The following is a 16,815-nucleotide window of genomic DNA, read 5'->3' as shown; positions in this document are numbered from 1 at the left end:
ACCCGGAGCTGCCCAACCCCATCAGCCACCTACAGTTCACTAGCGCCATGGCAACGGCTTATTTCTTATTTTAGAGGCATGTATTCAGAACCCCCAGGTCAAAGGAGGTGACCTGTCAGGAGCCACATGTCTTACTGTCATCCCCATGGTCAGGTGTGTGTGTGTGTGTGTGTGTGTGTGTGTGTGTGTGTGTGTGTGTATGTGTGTGCAGGAGCTGGTTTGTCTACTGAGTGGTTAGCTGCTCTGGGCCTCCCTAAATGTTGACATGACACCCTGCCTCCCACTCTTTACCATGGTGGAGCTGGGGCCCTGAGCAGGGCCGGGGGTGGGGGGGGGAATGGGAGGGGGAGGGGTGTGGAGGGGGCGGGGCGCACATACCCAGGTTCTCTCCTCCCCACACGTCCATCATCATGTCATACTTCCCCAGCTCTTCGAAATAGAGCTTGTCCATCACGAAGAGGCCGCCAGCGATCATAGGGGTTCTGAAAAGAGGGAGCAAGGGCAAGGTTAGATCATGTCACAGGTTGGACCTCCGTCCTCTGCTGTACTCTAAGGGGTCTTTCATTCCCCCACTGGCCCTTGGTCACTGCTTGGGGTCCCACGGAGGCTTTTACATGCCTCGACTTATGAGGTAATTCTAGGAACCGCAGAAGTAACACTTAAGGCCACAGCACGCAGTTCCACTCTGCTACAGAGAACATTACGCCGCCGGAAACAGGAGCCAACACAGAACCAGCAGAGAGGCCTTGTAAGCAGGCGACTGAGGAAAAGGACCTAAATTCCCTCACTGTGTGACCTGGTGGCAGATGCTGGCCTTGAGGGGAGGTCAGGGACCCAGAGGGCAGGACACACAGGGCTGCAGGGGCTGGACTCTCCCAGGAGTGCTCCTGCAGTAGGCTGCACTCACTTTATAGGGGCAACTGGGTTGCCCTGCCGGGATCTCCTCTGCTCAGGTGTCATGTAATCCCACTTGAACACCAAGTTCCAGTCAAAACCTGCAGCCCAGAAAAGAACTTCGATGAGAAGAAACAGCCGCTCACGCATGGCCGTCCCACCCTAGTAGGCTTGACGGTCAACACACGTGGATAGAACTCACTGCCAACCAACCAACCAAAATCGGGAGAAGAGGGAGAGGGGGAGGGGGAGGGGGAGGGGAGGAGAGCCGGGTGGCTGGGTGGGTATGGAGCACAGTGAAATCTCCCCAGACTTCCAAAGCAAACAGAGCTGAGTTTTCTTCTACCCCTCACCGCCCAACTACAGGTGTGTCTGTTGTCTGTGTGCAGTTATGTGCACATGGGTGTTGGTGTTCGTGGAGTCAAGGGAGAGGGCTGGAGCCCTTGGAGCTGGGGTTATAGGTCGCCTCAAGTGAGCGCTAAGAACTGCACTCTGGCCCTCTGAAGTGCAGTGCAAGTTCCTGAACCCTGAGCCAGCTTTCCTGTCCCTCTATCCCTCTAACCTTTGCTTTCCTGCCCCTTTCTTTTTTTTTCTTTTTGTTTTTTTGATGTAGGGTATAGCTATATAGCTCAGGTTAGTCTTGAACTTGTAGCAGTCCTGCCTCAACCTCCTGATCTCTGGGATTGCACACAGGTGCCACCATGCCTGGCTGGGATTTTTCTACTATTCAAATGTAAGAACAAATGTGAAACATGAGGACTGGTGTCTGGGCGATGCCACTGCATCTGCAGGGGCTGTGCACACAGGCCTGGGGTCTTGGGGGTGAGTCAGAGCTAGGCGAATCACAACTGGCTCCCAGAACCACAGTGCAGCACTTAGTGCCTCTGTGGGCCCCATGGTTCTTCAGGCCTGGACCAGGACCTTTCGGGGCCCATGACTTTAAACTGCTCCCAAGTGACCTAAGATCTGACACGATGAGTCTCTTGGTGCAGGTCTGTAATCCTGGCCCTGCTTATGAGAGCTGCTAAGGCAGGAGGAGTGGGGTGCTAGGCCAGCTTAGCTCCCTAGGCCACCACCCTGCCTCTTGGTATTTGTGAGTTAGGGGCCAGAGTAGGCAGCAGAGTAACCTGCTTCACCTTGTGTGGAGCAGCGACTCCACAGAGGTGTTTACTGCAGTCTCCCTCCACCAGGGAAGCAGTGCAGCCTCAACAATCCTTAAGAAGTAAAGGAGAAGCTTGAGCAAATTTCTCTTGGGTCCCTGGAGGGGGACCAGAGGGTAACATTTGTTGGCTGTGTGGCCCTACAAGACACTGGTCCATTCATACAAAGGCCACCCAGTGGTGAAGCAGGCTGTGGCTGGGCACTAGGAAGGGAGGGCCAGCGTCCAAGCTTGAGCACAAAGGTGGGACTGGTGCCCGATGGGTGGGCGGTGAGGGGCCAGCAGTAGGATGGCAGGACTCCAGGGCGACAAACTGGCAGGTTGGCTGGGCATGCAGTCTACGAGAGGAAGCCTGGCCCTGGCAGGGGGCACAGAGATGGGTTCTAGGCCCAGGAAGCCAATCCTTGGCTCTGTGGGGTGTTTCAGGCCCTGTCTCTTGCTGCCCCAGCTCTGGAGCCGCTCAGGCTAGCTCACCAGTGGGTAGAGCCGAGAGAGAGAGAGAGAGAGAGAGAGAGAGAGAGTGTGTGTGTGTGTGTGTGTGTGTGTGTGTGTGTGTGTGTGTGTATGTGTTTAGTGGTGTGGTGCTGCCAGGGAAGCTGGGCCCGTCCTTTCTGTGAGGTACCAGCCAGAGCCCATACCACAATGTGAGCCCTGCTGTTGCTGTCGCTGCAGACCATGGGGCAGCAGTGGTCAGAGGCCCAACCAGCCAGAACAAGCCAGCAGGTGGGCCGATCAGGGCTGACACTTACCACCCTTGAGGTCAGCAGAGGCGCCCACATACTGGAAGTTGTCCATGTTAATGACATCGATAATGGGGGATACAACCCGGGTCCTGTCCTGAGAGGGGCAAAGGAAGGAAACATACTTGTTACGACCACAGCAAAGCAAGAGCTGCCATCCCGGCAGGCCTTTCCGGCAGACGCCACTGTCCCGAGGCGTGCAGGATGGTGGCATGGGAGGGGACAGTACATTTCTGCCGCCTCTTCTCCCAGCCACAGACCCAGGCTGTGCAGTGGCCCCGAGTCCTGAATTTCAACTGTGGGTAGATCTCGGTGTCACAGAACCAAGCACAGCCACTTTATGCCTGTCACCCTCTCGTGAGCTGCACTGGTGAACCTCAAGAAGGAACTTGTGGCTGAAGTGCCCACACTACACAGCCAGCCATGATTGATGGGTACAGGTGGCATGAGAGGGAGGAGGCCACCATCACCTCCACAGCGGCTGGCTGGAGTTTCCAACCTCGACTCTGTGATGGTACCAACCACGGCTCCCTTCCACAGTGCCAGTGCCGAGAGCAAACTTGAGATCTGTGACCTCTTCTGACCTTCCTATTCAGCTCTGCCTCCTGCTGACTGTTCGTGAGAGAGAGGGTGGGTGTGGGGTCCTTGAGTTACTTAAAGAATGCTTGTTAGCTAAAGGACTGGGAAGTTCCCAGCAGGATGAGCAGAGCCCAGAAGCGCTCTTCAAGGGCATTCCAGAGCCCGCCCCACCTGCTTGCAGGTTGACAGGGAAACAGGATTTGGGCCGTGGAGAACAGAGAGCATCATTCCGGAGCCCGCACTGCTGTCCCCATCAAGCTGGCCCCAGATCAATCTGCTTCACATTCTTCCTGATGAGAAGAAAATCACAGGAACCCATCACGTTGGCCCCTCCCTCCTCGGCTGGCCAACCTGGGGTGGGGGGCACGTGGTAGGGATGGGTACACAGGCGAGTGTGTTAGTGAGGGGCCCAGTGGCAGCCCTGCCTCCTGTGTGAATCTGGATGTGACTGACGACCTCTGAGGCCCAGTCTCCTCACTTATGAGGAGGGAGAGCACCTGAGAGCCACCTGAGCCCAGTGAAGGGCAGAGATGGTGCCTCTGGCAGCCTTGGGTTGCTCAGTATTTTGTGACTTGCTGCTGCTGCTACGTGTGCTGTGGTGGCAGGCAGAGCGTCCCGTCCTGTTCCCTTTCCTTCCATTTGCTTCATTGCCCCAGGGAGCACTTTCATAGCAGCAAGGGAAAGAAAGTCAAGGAGACAAGCAGAAGGCAAGAAAAATAACACCGGGCTAAGCACAGCACCATCGAGGACTTCCAGAACGTGCCCGAGCATGGCCAAAGGTCACGTGACAAGCCCACCAGAGCATTCTGGTAGCTTGTTTGCTTCTCTCTTATTAGGCCTAGTGCAGCTGATTAATCTGTCCTTAAACAGGATAGAGGAGTATCCCACAGCCGACCAGGCCTCCTCTCAGACATCCCACCACATGGCACTCCTGCTAGCCACATTATCTTCCTTCGTTTGAGCGTCTGTGTGTGTGCGTGTGTGTGTGTGTGTGTGTGTGCATGCTTGTGTGTATGTGCATGTGTGTATGCACGCACATGCATGTGTATATGCATGCCTGTCCATGCTTGTGTGTGTGTAATGCCCCTGCATGCTTGTATGTTATGTGTGTATGCATGTGTGTGTGTGCATGCTTGTGTGTATGTGCATGTGTGTATGCACGCACATGCATGTGTATATGCATGCCTGTCCATGCTTGTGTGTGTGTAATGCCCCTGCATGCTTGTATGTTATGTGTGTATGCATGTGTGTGCATGCTTGTATGTGTGCATGCATACATGTGTATATGCATGCATGTGCATGCTCCTGTGTGTGTGTGTGTGTGTGTGTGTGTGTGTGTGTGTGTGTGTGTGTGTGGTCTCCCATGACAGCTACCTCTTCTTTCCAGGCTCTGCCGGCTCCATGGAAGCTGTCTTTGGTTGCAGTGATGGTTCTGCACCAATGGGACATAGTGAAACAATGTCTGGGGCATCACATCCTCTGTGTGACTGAGGCTCACCTCAGCAACCCGCTCCAAGAGCGGCTCCAGCCATCGCTCGTTACACTCACAGTGACTGTCGAGGAAGGTCAGGACCTTGGCCTGGGCGGCGTCGGCGCCCCGGACCCGAGAGCGCATTAGACCTGTGGAGATAAATCAAAGTGCGTGAGGGGTAAGAGCTCCACCTGAGAGCTGGCCTGGCACAGCCAGCAGCCCATGTCCCGTCACGGAGGAGCTGTACGACAGCTGTGGGTGAACAGCCCAGCAGCCACTGGGCAGATCCCCATCGGGACTTCAAACGGCTCATCGGGTGACAGGAAAGAAAACTTTCCTAAGGCCACTGTCCCTGAAAGGCCTTCCTTCATCTAATAGAAGTCACCCACAGGATGACTCGGAAGCACTCCGTTGTCACGGCTCCAGGAAAAGCATCCCTCCACACCCTGAGAGCTAAAGGTGCCAGGTCTGCAGCTGCATCGCAAACAAAACCCTGTGGGGCAGAGATGCAAAATCGGGTCATGTTTGGCCCCATTTTGCACGGACGGCTTATGGTCGGTCATCACAGGTACTTCATGAACAGTCTTCTCATCAGCCATGTACAGAGCCTAGAGACACTCTACACCTGACGGGATGCGGCTCCTTACAATGGGCAAGGATGGGCATTAAGTTCCTTTATATACAAGAAAAATGGATTTTTCAATGACTCTTATTAACTGTATGCTACATCAAGGCAAAAAGACGAGATTTCCAACTCCAAGTCATACAGACCCTTGGCTCAGGTAACCGATACAATTGTGGAGCTGGACGTAGTGGGAACTGTCTGAAAGGGCTTCCCAGAAGTCACTCAAAGAGGAAACTTGAGTGGAATCAATGCCTGAACTCAGGAACGGCAGAGTGAGACCCAGGTCTTCATGGGCTTGCCCTCTCTTCCCAGGGTACCCTCCCCTCTGATGTGGTGCAGTCCTCTCAGCTTGAGGTGCCAGCAGACCAAGGGCAAGACTTTTACTGCGGTTGGGAAGGGAAAGAAGGCAGCCCCCAATCTGGTGATGAGCCCCAGAAGCCTGTGGTCAACAATTCTGACAACCCTGGCTCAGGTGGCCACATGAACAGAACAGCCCAAGGACAGCTATGGCTAGAGGAGTCGAGGCCTCGGCTGCTCTCTACTCCAATGGACACAGGGCTGGGGATTTGAGCCTTGTCAAGTAAACAAAGTCTGAAAACACCTCTGTCCTCCTACAGAGATTGCAGATTTTGTAATGAGGGATCTGCCCAGAACACACTTGTGCAGATAAGCACACAGAAGCATCTTCGTCCAAGTCTTCAGTGTCTGACTGAGATATTAAGCCCACCACCTCTGCACACGAGCTCACACATTAAGCCTTAGTCCCCAGCTGGTGGCCGCCAGTCTTACCAGTGAATAACCCATCCTTCTCAAACTTGGTGGCACTGTGGGAGATAGAGCTGGTGACCCAGTTGGAGGACATGGGTCAGTAGAAGGGCACAATTGCCCAGTCCTGTCTCTTCCCTGCTTCCTGAGTGCTACTGAGGTGAGCAGCCCTGCCACACTACTGTCTTCTACATAGGGGTGTTAGGCCTGACCTCAGGCCTAAGAGACAGGACCAAGACTGAAAGCCCTAAGCTATGAGCCAAACGACTTTCTATCTGCACTTCTTTTTCTAGGTATTCTGTCTCAGAGGGGAAGAACATAGCCGCTAACTGCACTTCCGAAAGTCTGCACTTCTTTTTCTAGGTATTCTGTCTCAGAGGGGAAGAACATAGCCGCTAACTGCACTTCCCTGCAGATCAACGGTTAACACTCTTAGGGGGGGATAAACCAACTCAGACTGTTTACATCATTCAGAACATCAAACATTGAAACATCAGGAGGCAGGAGGAGCGGGAGAATGTGGACCACACCCAAGGGGGGAAAAGTCCTCAGCTGAAAGTCACCCTGAGCCAGCTCAGTCTGGAATTAAGAGACAGAGATTTAAAAGTGGCCGTGACTATGTTCAAGAACTCATGGGAAACGATGGTGCTAATGAGTGGACGGGTTAAAACCTTGGTCGAAGAGTCAAATTCCACACTTGAAGAGTGAAATTATCTCCAATGGAAAACTTACTGAGCGATCTTCAAGGCAGAGTGGAGCTGGAAGGAGGACCGGGGAGCTTGGGGACAGTCAACAGAAATAGAGCGCCCAGGGGACAGAAACAAAATATAGGAGGGAAAGGCTTAGGGGTCTGAGACGATGGGGAGTCGTTCTGTGCGGCTGGAGCTGAAAAGAGACACTGGACGACCCTCAGGACATGATGGTCAACCATTTCCTGAATCTGTGAGACATCGACTTATGTATCAGAGGGATTTGGGCAAACCTGAAGCAGGATAAATATAAAAAACAAGGGCTAGGAGGAGCAAATCTGGCTGCAGAGCTGTCAATCAGGGCTGCTGGTGCCAACAACCTGTCCTTGTGCAAGGGACAACAATACATAGTATGACTGCGTTCTGAAAGAGAAACAGCTGGGGAAATGGCCCAGTGGTTAAAAAGCACGCTCTGTGCAGAAGACTGGGGTTCAGCTCCCAACACCCATGCCAGGCAGCTTTCAATCATGTGTAGCTTCAGCTCTGGGGAATTGGGTGTTTTCTTCTAGTCTCTGAGGAAACAGACAGATGGACGGACGGACAGACGGACGGATGGACACACACACACACACACACACACACACACACACACACACACACACACACAGAGAGAAGAAAAGGAGAAGACCAGAAGACAGAGGCAGACCTTGCAACAGCATTTTAAAGAGCTGAAAGAAACTGTAGGTCAAGTCTCTAGGCGGAGAAAACACCCTTTAATAACAAAGGACAAAGAGTCTTCTGATAAAGAAGCTGAAGGGAGAGTCCTGAAAGGAAGGAAGTGTCTGGTCTGGGGGGCAAACACCACCTACAGGGATGGGAACCTGTAGAAGGGAGCAGTGGACTTGGGTAGGGCGGGCAGAGTCTTGTAGCCCACCTCTCTACTCTCTTAACTTCTTCAAAAAAAAAATAACTGAGGGTCTGAGGAGAGATGTGTAACATTGTATCATGTGCATTATAGAGTTTACAACTTAATAGATGAAAGGTGGCAGCCATGGTACAGGGAGCAGGTCAGGACAGGGGCAGGGAGGGCAGGGGAGAGGGAGGGGAGACTGGAGGCTCTCATGGCTTAGCGACAGCACCAAAGGCAAGCCTACAGTCACAAGCTGGATCTGTGATTCCTTAGAGGGGCTACAGACTTGGCCCCTCAGGACCACATTCTCCCCTGCTAAATCTCTGTCGCCTGTGGCACGGCTGACTCGTGCGTGGAGCTCGACATTGGTGCACGCACACAGCTCGGTCGTGCATCTCAGCATCGTGTGCTTCTCTGATCAGAGGTCACACACGCTTCTGGGCCAACCAGGCCATGATCTGGCTTCTGTGGTCTCACCACCTGACATAGCACAGAGTGCAGGCGCAGGCGAATTCCAAAAGAGCAATTAGCTAAAGTAAGGTAGGGGCTAACCTGTGGGTGGGCTGTTCTGAGTTCTCGCCAGCTCAACTAAGTCATCTGTTATCCACCACCAACATGAGACGCAGTGTTTTTGGTCCCTCCCCCCTCCCCCAACTTTTGCTTTCTTGTCTTAGTCCCTGCTGGCCTTTTCCCTTTTCAGACAGTAGAGTGGGGTAAAAGCTGAGTTGAAGCCAGTTATTTGGTAGGCTGTTTGGGGAATACATGCTCTTGGGTTCACTACCGGCTTGAGCCCTTGGCCAACCTGCTCGGAGTAAGGAAGGCTTTGCTGTCTGTGTGAGCTGCAGGCTGGGCTTGGGTAGCCATGGGCCTAGCCACTGCCCTGATTAGCATCCAGTGAGCTTTCTGTTGCTTACGACCCCTTGCCTCTGCTTTTCTTGGTTCTTGGGAGATTCTTTTTTTTCCTTCTGCCCCAACTGAGGACTGTCCTCCGAAAGGCCTCACTTCCCTTGTGCCACTCAGTGAGCCTCCTCTGAGTGACATCCGAGTCTCTGAGCCCTCCACGACTGAAGTGCCACCCTGACAGTTCTAGCCTGCACAGCAGCTTCACGTCTGTATTTATTTGCAAAATTAAAAAGCAACTGCCGGAGGGGCAGGAATAATAACTGTCTCGTGTTATCCTTGCATTCTCTAGTGTCTAGCACGTGCAAAGCAATATTGTTTAATAAAAGATTTGTTTGTTATTTTAATTTTTTTTTAAGATCTTGGGGTGGGGGGGTGGAGAGATGGCTTAGTGGTTAAGAGCACTCACTGCTTTCCCAGGGGATGCCCTATTCTGGTTTCCATGGGTACCTGCACATGTAGCCTACCCACACACAGATGCGCGCGCGCGCACACACACACACACACACACACACACACACACACACACACACACACACACACGTACTATTTAAATATTAAAAAACAAAACACTCTTGCTGGGCTGGAGAATTGGCCCAGCGGTCAAGAGCACTGGCTGTTTTTCCAGAGAAACCTGGTTTGATTTGCAGCACCCACACGGTGGCTCACCACTGTCTGTGACTCCAGCTCTAGGGGATCTGACATCCTCTTCTGGCCTCTGTAGGCACCAAGCTTGAATGCAGTACACAGACATGCACTCAGGGAAAAACACCCACACACATAAAGTGGAAAAAATGAGGAAGAGGAAAGAGAAAAAAGCAAAAGAGATGCTTGCAGGAACGCATTCCTGCCGTGACAGGAGCTGCACATGGAGACCTGAGGAAAGTCTGCACCAACCAGGGACACGAATGCCATTCGTGTCATCCTCACACACTGCAGTGTCAAGAGTGCCATCTCTCTGTAACTGCTGGAAACTGGAAGAGAGTGAGGACAAACAGCAGCAGCACACCAGAGAGGCTTCCAGACCCTTCGGTGGGAAGGCAGTTTTTCCCACAGCGTCCCACACAGATGAGACCCAACAGCTGTCTCCTGCAAAGTCACGTCAGCATGCGGGGACAGCGCTTGCTCCATTCAATGAGGACATTCTCCTTCAGCGAGCTGTCAGAGTGGAGCCTGTGATTCTGTGGCACGCCCGGAACATGGAGACCCTGAGTTTCTCACAGCCGGGCTTTAATGCCTTCTCTAAACCTTTGCGGCCACGGGTGGGCTTCCCAGGCCCGTGGGTGGAAGACAGGAGTCAATTTTCCAAACGTGTAAAGACAAATGTGATTGACGTATTGACAGCTCCTACTGGTTAGGCTCTGACTATCCTTCCTGAGCTACTGGGACAGAGCCCCCAGGTGGAGGGAGAGACACATAACTGCTACTCCCCTGAAGTAGTTTCAGTGGGCCAGGAAAGGTGTGTGGGAACTGGAATCTCTGAAGAAGCCGTATCCGTGTAGAAGGCCATGGAAAGTTTGAATGTTGCAGATCACAAGCCATTGGCCTCTCTTGTTTTTATTAAATTTTACTTGTATGTGTACCAGCATATTTTGCCTACATGTATATGTGTGCCCCATGTGCCTACTACCTCGGGGGTAAGGACAGGATGCTGGATCCCCTGAGACAGACAGCTGTGAGCTGTGATGTGAGTACGGGACTCGAACCTGGGTCTTCTGGAAGAGCAGCCAGCGTTCTTCTAATGGTTGAGCCAGCACTCAGCCTCATTGGCCTGTCAACTCAGTACCAAGCTTCGTATCTGACCAAGCATCCTGTGACCACTGGGTCTTCAGGTCACTGCTTTCCACCAACCACAATGCCAAGTGTGTCACACACACAGCACCTGACACCACAGCAGAGGCTCCTCTGCTCTACTGTGACTTACCTAATTAATGTCCCCACCAATATATTTGTTTATGCACTGACTTGTGACTTTGTGTTCTGCGGCTAAGCTCACGGCCCCTCTTCCGCTGCAGAAGTCATTCGGAGCAATCTGATTCTGTGATTCTAGGCCACAACATCTGTATTTGATTCAGAATAAAGCATGTTTTTTTTTTCTTCCCTCTGGAGCAAGAGTGGGTACTGCACTAACACAGGCTGGCCGGAATGGCCGGTCTTGACTGTCAACCTGACAGGACTTAGAATCACCGTGGAAACATACATTTGGGTACGTCTGAGAGGAACTGTCTAAATTAGGTCAAAAGTGGGTGGCAGCGTCTCATGGGCTGGGGTCCTGGACTGTGTAAGAAGGAGCCGTGAACTGAGCGCCGCTGCTCATCTCTGTCTGCTTGCTGTGGGCCCACTGTGACCAGCTGCCTCACGTTCTGCCACCGCCTCCATGGCAGACTGCATCCCTGGAGCTATGAGCCAAAATAAACACTTCTTCCTTTAAATTGCATTTGTCATGCTAACGAGAAACCACCTCACAAGTGCCCCTCGAGAGGGGCTTTCTTACCTTCTCTCCGGTCATTTCTGAGGACTCGCACCTTCTCGATTTTCCCCAAGAGGGCCCCATCTTCCGCTAAGGAGAGAAAAGAGCAGAGAATAGTGAACTCTGAATCTACACGGGGCTCTAAGGCTGGAAGGCCACATACTTGGTCACCTATGGAAAGCCCTTCCCCTGGGGTCTCTGGAGGACGCTTCTTTCCTGCTCTTGGTGCCAGCTCCACTCTATCCTGCATTAGGTCCCTCCTCCCAGACACCCCAAACCAGGAAGGCTGATGAAACTCACGGTCGTTGCTGTAGTCATCCACCAGGATTATCTCCTTGATGAGGTGAGGTGGACTCCTCTTAAGGACACTGAGGAAAGAGAGAGGGATGGAGCCTTGTACGGGCAGAGCTCTGCTTGGAGTCTCCTCTCTCTTTGGCCCCCAGCCTTGGCTGGAGGAGCCAATAGCTACCCTGTGCCTGGCAGCTGATGTCCTTGTCTGTAGCCCCAGCTGACCCACCCGAGATCCCTGGGAGACGCTGTGAACCGTTGGTTGGCCTCACCTGACCACCGTCCGCAGCAGGGCCGACCTGGCTTCATTGTGGAAAGTGATCACCACGCTGGTGGCTGGCAGGTCCACTCGCCACTGCTTGCGCTGACACCTGAGGAGAAAGAAAGACCGCCCTGTGAACAACAGACATGCCTGGCAATGGCAGTGACGGATCGTCCCTGCTTCACAAGCAGAGTAGGCTGCCAAGGCCGAGAGACTGCGCTTAGCCTGCCAGCTGTGGGAGGTTCTGCTTACAGACAAGGGAGTTCTGCAAGCTGTATGAACTGAGAACAGATTTCTAACATGTAAGACACGTGTTCTAAAGCAGTGAAATCCTCCCGCTTTCAGACAGACACTCCTCAGCTACACGCCTGCCTCCTCCTCAGCGTGTTTTTTTCCTGGGGGGCTGACGCCAGCCATCGCTTTTTTTCTCACCTTGTGCTTTGCCTGCAACAGGCAACGTGCTGCTTGGGTGACCGGCTCTCACAGCATCAAAGGGCCCACTGCCTGTCGTCCCTCACACTGCCTGCCAGGCCTCCTCCCGTAACCTGGTGCCAGAGGAGCAGGCTGTGTTCACAGAGACCAGACTGGCAGGTGGGCGGGAGCATTAGGGCTGTCTCAAGTGCAGGACCGTGACGACCTAGGCCTGCAAAGATGGCAGGTGGCACAGGACCTCTGCATTGACTGCGGATGCCTCACACTTGAGCCAATGAGGGACAGTTTTAAAGCCACGCCTCTTTCCATGAAGAGGCTCAAGTGTAACACGGTCAAAATATCCTAGTAAAGTAGGACCAGCTCAGCAGAACTCATGTGAGGACACCTCCAGGCCACTCTGGGGACGCTGGCAAGGAGCAGTGCCCCAGGGTCTCTACACAAACCCTGACCCCTGGAAGGGTGAAGAACTCATTAGAGCCTTGGGAAACGGTCAGCTGTGTCTGGGTGTAGCCAGAGTCCTGAGCAGCCAATGGTGATGGCAGTGACACCAGACTGAGAAGCAGCCGGGTTGACAGCGTGTACTGAACCGAGGGGGGAACCCACAAACCCCAAGGGGGTCCAGTTCCTGCCCCTGTCAACTCTTTGGGTGGCAGGACCTTCCATGGTCCCACACACTGAAGACTCAGTTTACCCTGCAGCTCGTCGGGCTCCCCCAATTGGTATTTATCTTGAATGGAAATGAGGTGGATTTTGGGAGAAGCCTGGAGCTCAGTGCTGGACCAGTGAGCTGGATGCTGGGGTAGCAGCCGCTGGACACCAGCAGAGCGGTGTGGAGAGCCCAGGCACTGAGGCGTGTGCCTCCCCGGGGACTGTGAGCAAGCAGGAGCAAGGAGAGCAGCGCGATTATAAAGCAATTAGGCGGCAACGGCGGAAGGCGTCTTCGGTTAATTCCAGTCATTACAGTGCGTTCTTTTTAATTAATCACACGAAAAAATTGTATATCAGTTGTTTGTGGGGAGCCGGGGAACGAATTCTACAGTTAGCATCTGATCTCACTGTAGATGAACCTTCATGGACAAGACGATTGATAAAAACAATTAGCAGGAAAGGTAGCTTAAAGAAGAATCTGTCAAGTTTCAACTGGAAACAAATTACCAAATGATGTCACTGCCAAGTGGCCAATCTGTATGCTGTAAGAGGGAGGGCTCGGTGCTTCGAGGCCCACTTAGCCAGGTCCCCACTCAGCCCAGGAGTGACTGAGCCAGCAGACCTAGGTTGGGAGACTTCCCGGGGTTCACAGGGCTGAGTGGGAATGTGAGAACCGCAGGGTAGCATTTTTCACTCTCAGATTGCTGGCTTCCGGGTCCATCCAATCATGCCCTAGTCTCTCATTCTCCTCGTCTCTGCAGGAGGCTCATCTTCCAGGAGCTTTGGAAGTCTCTGAGGCTCTGGAAGCATTTGCTGGAACAGGCAGGCGGCTGCTTCACACCATTTTATTAGAACTCCTCTGCATATTCATAAGGCTCAGAGCTCAGAGTCTGGGCAATCATGAGCTTCAGCAGGATCTCATTCTTAAGGAAGAGGAGTAAGGAGTACAAACCGAAGGATCTCACACCCCCATGGGCAGAGTGAGTGTGTGCACAAATCCAGATAAGCCTCACACTCAACCCAGATGGGGCCCTCAGGGGGATCACTTTAAAAAGAAAAGCAATTAATTTTGAATTTAAAGAGTCTTGCTTGGCCCTGTCAGCCAGTCTTGGCTGTTCTAGAGGCAGTGGGAATGAGGGTGGCAGCTGCTACAAGTCAGTCAGCTATGGAGGCTTCCTCCCAGCCGTGCAGGACTGACAGCTGACAGCAAGAGAACTCGGCAGCTGAATTCTCTCTGCCCAGACACATCCAAAGAAGCCCACTCTGGGCCCCGGTTCACCTGAGGCTCCAAAGACTTAGTACTGACATTGCCATTCTGGAAGGTTCCTGTCTCAGACACATAAAGATCATACACACACACATACACACACTGATGGATCGCACGCTCGTTCGTACGTACGTACGTACGTACGCATGCAACCAATCTGAATTTTCTGGTTTTGTTAAAGATCACTGGGGGCGTATCTCTGAGAGAAGCTGCACACAGTCCTCTGGAATAGACCAGGCTACCTCACAAAAGGAATAAAATTAACTTGAGTGAATTTAGTCCTCCCCTGGAGATGTGGGGAGTTCTACTCTGCCAAGAGGAATTGGGAACAGGGAGCCGCTCCCTGGCTCTGTGAAGACAGTGGGATGTATCCCCCTCTGACCTGAGCTGAGGTGGGAAGATAAGCCCCCCTTGGCTGCTCTGACTTCTGCCTCGGCCACTCACCGGACACGTGAGTCTCCATGCTAACAGTCAGAAGTCTTGAGAGTCTGAAGAACTTAAGATAGATCCTTCTGCCGCCCAGCCTGTGCATGGAAACGCAGGGAGGACTATTACTACCGGAACACTGGGATGCAGGCCATGGGCAGACAGTGGCTCACTGGAAGCCTGAACCCCTCCCTGCCCCGTATCCTCTGCTGTGCTTCTGACCCACAGTTCCTCTCAGCTTGGGGAAAACGTATTTGTCAGCTCAGAGGCTGCCGTGGCAATTGATACAATGTTCCCAAAGTGTCTGGAACAGTATCTAACCTGCTGTGTGGCTGGCATGCTTGCCAAGCCAGAGCTGACCAGTAGTTTGGAGCTGGACTACGTTCCCCACTCTGGAGTTGGCGTCCACAGTGGGCAGCTGCTGGAAGACAACAGACAGCTGACCACCATGTCGCCTGATCTGGCCAGGGGGTACCAGTCACACAGGGAGGGAGTTACTTGCAGGTGCCAGGCTCTGCTGAACACTGACTGGAACTGGAACAAGTAGCCAGGCAAAAAGCCCTGGGCTGTGCTGAAGCAGCTGCCCTTAGATTCATTTTTAAAAACTATTTTTTAAGTTCTCATATACATGTATTTGCATTAAGCCTATACACATGTATTTGCGTTAAGCCTATTTCCCACGTACCTCCTCCTCCCTTCCCAAGAGTCTCCTCTGTTCCAACCTAGACAGTTTCTTCTTCCATGTCATAAATACGTGTGTGATTTTGTGTATCTGTATGAAGTCTAGGATCTGCAAGGAGAGAAAGAGTGAGATTTGTGTCATTTGAGATCCTATTATCTGCCTAATAGGATTGCATCAATTTTCCTACAAATGGCATGACGGCTCCTTCCCGGTTTCCTTGCCTTTCCCCATGCTGGTGGTACCTGGCCTGCCTCTGTAACACGGCTGCTGCTGTGACTAGCGCTGCAGTAAACATCAATGTGCAAGCGACTTCTGTGTGATCTTGACTTGAACGTCCTCTAGGTAAATCCCTGGGAATGGTGCGGCTCCATCGTCAGAAGATCCAGTTTTGTGGGTTTTTTTGAGAGACTCCACACTGTGTGGAGAGATGCTCCTCACAGCAGCGGTATTCTGCAGAAGCAGAATTCCTGACTCTGACCATAGCCAATGGCACACACAGCAGACCCTGCCGCAGTCATATGTGCAGCATGGGCCTGCTGGAAACAGCCCTGCCCCTCCCTGCCTGGGCCTAGATGCATGTCTCAGGCTCCGTCTACCCTGCAAGACAGCACAGGTGGCCCTACATTTCAAGTTGGTTGCCACTGAATCTTCTAGAAGTTTCGGTGAGCAATCAGATAACTTCTAACTTAGAAATGGAGGCAGACATCGAAAGACAGTTAAAAGAACCAAACTAGCTGCTATGTAATGCTTGCCTAACCAAAATGCTCTTAGTGGCCCTCCCAACAGCAGGGCCAGGACATCCAGGCCCCAGCTGGCTCCTAGCCAGCCAGCCCTGATATCTACCCAGACTGCTCTGGGTGTTCGAACACCAGAGAGCCAACTCCTAAAATATTTAATGACCTTTGCAGGCTGCTCTGAAATGAAGCTTAAGGTCTGGCTGCCAGGGTCTGACAGGCCCTGTTCACCCTGGGTTTGTTTGTCTTGTGTCACCATTGTTAACCTAAGACTGCTTTCTCACGTCTACAGTCCTGGCACCACATTCTGCAAACATAAGAGGAGCCAAGTTCAAAACCACAGCATTCGTCACAAGACGCAGCCTGCCTTACTGGCTGCCCTGCCTCGGAAAGCTCGGTGCCCTCTGGGAGGCTGAGGGTTCAGGACAAAAGCACACACAGGGTCAGTAGCCGGGCCCAGCACACTTGAGACTGGACAGCCAGGGAGGGGCGCCCAGCTCTCAGAGGAAGTCTGCACCTGCAGAGCCTCATCAGGTGCACTCTGCAAGCTGAGCCATCACACAGGGCAGTGAAACGCTTTCGTCCGGACCACTATCTACTCTCCGATGCCTTCCATTTTGCAGAAGTTAAATTTTAACAGAAAACTCTGAGAATAGTAACGGCCTCAGACAGCGCTGTGTGCGAGAGCTTCCTTAATCTCACGAAGGACGCCTCACCAGCAGTGTGCGCTTGCCCTCTGGGCTGGAGCCACTTCTGCGAGTCAGAGCAGAACCGTCCTTTCAACTCATTCCTCCGGGTGACGGGGCCCTCCCAGGAGTTCAGCTGCAGAGCACATGACAGGAACCATGATGTACTCTTTCCCCTGCTTGACCAG

The 16,815-nt window shown here is 52.8% G+C and overlaps 1 protein-coding gene across 3 annotated transcripts in view; it reads right to left on the bottom strand.

Moving 5' to 3' along the window:
- Galnt2 (polypeptide N-acetylgalactosaminyltransferase 2) overlaps positions 1 to 16,815 on the bottom strand; it is a 111,581-nt gene that overhangs the window by 12,585 nt on the left and 82,181 nt on the right. For all 3 annotated transcript variants that reach the window (NM_001106196.2, XM_039097658.2, XM_039097657.1), the window contains exons 4-10: positions 11,763 to 11,861; positions 11,503 to 11,570; positions 11,227 to 11,292; positions 4,871 to 4,992; positions 2,803 to 2,890; positions 908 to 995; positions 379 to 482 (exon numbers count right to left, since the gene is read on the bottom strand). In NM_001106196.2, coding sequence (NP_001099666.2) covers positions 379 to 482; positions 908 to 995; positions 2,803 to 2,890; positions 4,871 to 4,992; positions 11,227 to 11,292; positions 11,503 to 11,570; positions 11,763 to 11,861 — 635 coding nt within the window. The remainder of the gene's footprint in view (positions 1 to 378; positions 483 to 907; positions 996 to 2,802; positions 2,891 to 4,870; positions 4,993 to 11,226; positions 11,293 to 11,502; positions 11,571 to 11,762; positions 11,862 to 16,815) is intronic.

The sequence above is a fragment of the Rattus norvegicus genome, chromosome 19 (genome assembly GCF_036323735.1).
Source record: "Rattus norvegicus strain BN/NHsdMcwi chromosome 19, GRCr8, whole genome shotgun sequence".
Taxonomy (NCBI): domain Eukaryota; kingdom Metazoa; phylum Chordata; class Mammalia; order Rodentia; family Muridae; genus Rattus; species Rattus norvegicus.
The sequence above is the reverse complement of the archived record's forward strand: the minus strand, read 5'-3'. Positions and strand labels throughout refer to the sequence as shown.